Here is a 2,214-nt window from a genome sequence, read left to right on the forward strand (position 1 = left end):
TAGATAGATAGATAGATAGATAGATAGATAGATAGATAGATAGATAGATAGATAGATAGATAGATAGATAGATAGATAGATAGATAGATAGATGTTTTTATCAGCTTTATGAACAATCTGTACCAGAATTTTGCTTAGAATTTGAGGCACTGCAGGCAGGTCAGTTCAGGGTCTGGACTCTGGTCCTCCTCAGCCAAACCTTTGTAAAGTGGGAGGAATGTGGTTTTGTATCGTCTTGTTGATAAATGCATGAATGTTCATGGAAAAGAAGGCAGCATACAGTACACTTTATAAGGTAAACTCGTTCAAAATATAGTTTATCAGCCAATCCCACAGCAGCAACTCAGTTCCTTTAGACATGTAGACACGATGAAGATGACCAGTTCAAACTGAACATCACAACAGGGAAGAAAGGGGATTCACGTGACATCAGGAAGAAAGGGGATTCACGTGACATCAAATGTCGCCAAATCACAGATTTCAACCAAACAACAATCAAGTTGCTACACAAATGCCTGTGTGTCCAGATGCTGCTAAATGTATCAACAAATCTGAGTAAAGTTTTGACTGACAAGTGGTTGTTGTTGCCACACATAATCAGTCTAACTTTGCTAAACAACAAAATAGCATGCTGGTTGCCAAACTGCAACGACCCACTTACCTTTCATGGTCCCCAAAACCATTAAAACTCCGAAAAATAACCCAAACCCACACRCAGCCATGGTTGTTTCAAGATGGCTCTAATCCACGCCACCACACTGTGTTTAAATATAAAGTGTGAGGGAGTGAAAGACGGTGAGAGTAACGACGAGGGGAAGAGCCTTAAATCCCCCACCCCTCATATCAAACACCCTGACTGTTGTCCAACCCTGCTGTCTGAGTCCGCGGCTCAGATTACACAGCAGCTGGAGGCACTAAACCAGGACTTCAAGCAACACTCTGGTCATTTGCAATAATCATCACTGAGATCATTAGACAACAGCCGCGGCRTTGGACGTGCCCRTTCACRTTGAGCWGACGGAAGCGTTGAAACCTTYAAACCTTCTGTCTTKTTTCATATGTGATGTAGTTTGTGTGGTTTAAACTGAAGAGACAAACAGAGACTTGTAAAACTCACAGGTGCAGCAAGGAGAAACAGGTGACCATCCATGTGGGCCTGCTCCCMCTCTGCTATGTGACAAAGTATTAATACATCCTATCGTCTTAGACTTCACGTGCAGCAGTCCTGCAGGCCAGATTAAAGCTGGCGGCAGACATTAGCTCATATAAACCACTAAAACACCCAAAGTCTCTGGTCTGCATCATCATAAATCATCTGTTTTCATGGCCCCTACACCACATTCACATCGACATCTGCCCAAACGGCTCACCGAGTACAGCTCTTTGTTACAGTGAGTTACAGAGAGTGGCTGAAGTTGTGTGTTTCTGCTGTGGGAAGGGCAACAATCTGCGTTTTGGAATGTGCCATGTGAGTTTCTCAGTATGTGATGTACTTCTAAATATACACTCAGGAAAACAGAGACGAGCTTCCTTAAAGGTAACTGGAGCTGGCAGGTGGCGGGTTGTGTGTCTCACATCAAGACTCAAGAGACTGACGAGGGCCAGAGTGGTCCAGCTTCAAACTCTTCTCTCCAAACTGTAGGGTTTATATAGAACAACAACAACAACAACAACAACAACAACAAATAAATTCCAACTTAAGGCCTAATATTCCTTGAAGGAATGCACGTTGTTTTAAACTTTCTATATTATGTATAAACATTTGATATAGCAAAAAATGTCAAATCTCAATTTGCAGTGGCCTACACATCAAGTGATTTGTATGCTCACAGTTTCTCTCTTATGTAGCCGCTTGGTTTATCCACCAAACACCTGTAAATATCAGGCCACTTGCTAACATCATCATCCTCCCATTCAGTAACTGTACACGGATCTGGAAGCTGATTCCCATTCGTAAAAGTTACATTTTTAAAGTAGGCTTTATTGATCCCATAAGGAATTTAAATAAAAAAGGATTTTTTGAAATAATAAATGGTGTCAGTGAGCAGTGCTGAGCATGATTTGCATATATAACAGATGTACATTAGCATACATTTTTATCAATGATTTATTTAATAGGAACCCTGACTAGTTGTAACTTTAGACATTGTTTGCCAAACATTTTCTTCAAGAAAAAAAAAAACAAGTTTGTAAAAGTATGGTTTAGTTTAAAAG

General features: G+C 40.6%; 1 protein-coding gene across 1 annotated transcript in view; it reads right to left on the reverse strand.

Moving 5' to 3' along the window:
• Nucleotides 1–841, reverse strand: part of chrne (cholinergic receptor, nicotinic, epsilon) — a 12,740-nt gene extending 11,899 nt beyond the window's left edge. The window contains exon 1 of the mRNA XM_014006700.1: nt 662–841. Coding sequence (XP_013862154.1) covers nt 662–722 — 61 coding nt within the window. The 5' untranslated portion in view covers nt 723–841. The remainder of the gene's footprint in view (nt 1–661) is intronic.
• Between the last annotated feature and the right edge of the window lie 1,373 nt (nt 842–2,214).

This window comes from Austrofundulus limnaeus, unplaced genomic scaffold (genome assembly GCF_001266775.1).
Source record: "Austrofundulus limnaeus strain Quisiro unplaced genomic scaffold, Austrofundulus_limnaeus-1.0 Scaffold37, whole genome shotgun sequence".
Taxonomy (NCBI): Eukaryota; Metazoa; Chordata; class Actinopteri; order Cyprinodontiformes; family Rivulidae; genus Austrofundulus; species Austrofundulus limnaeus.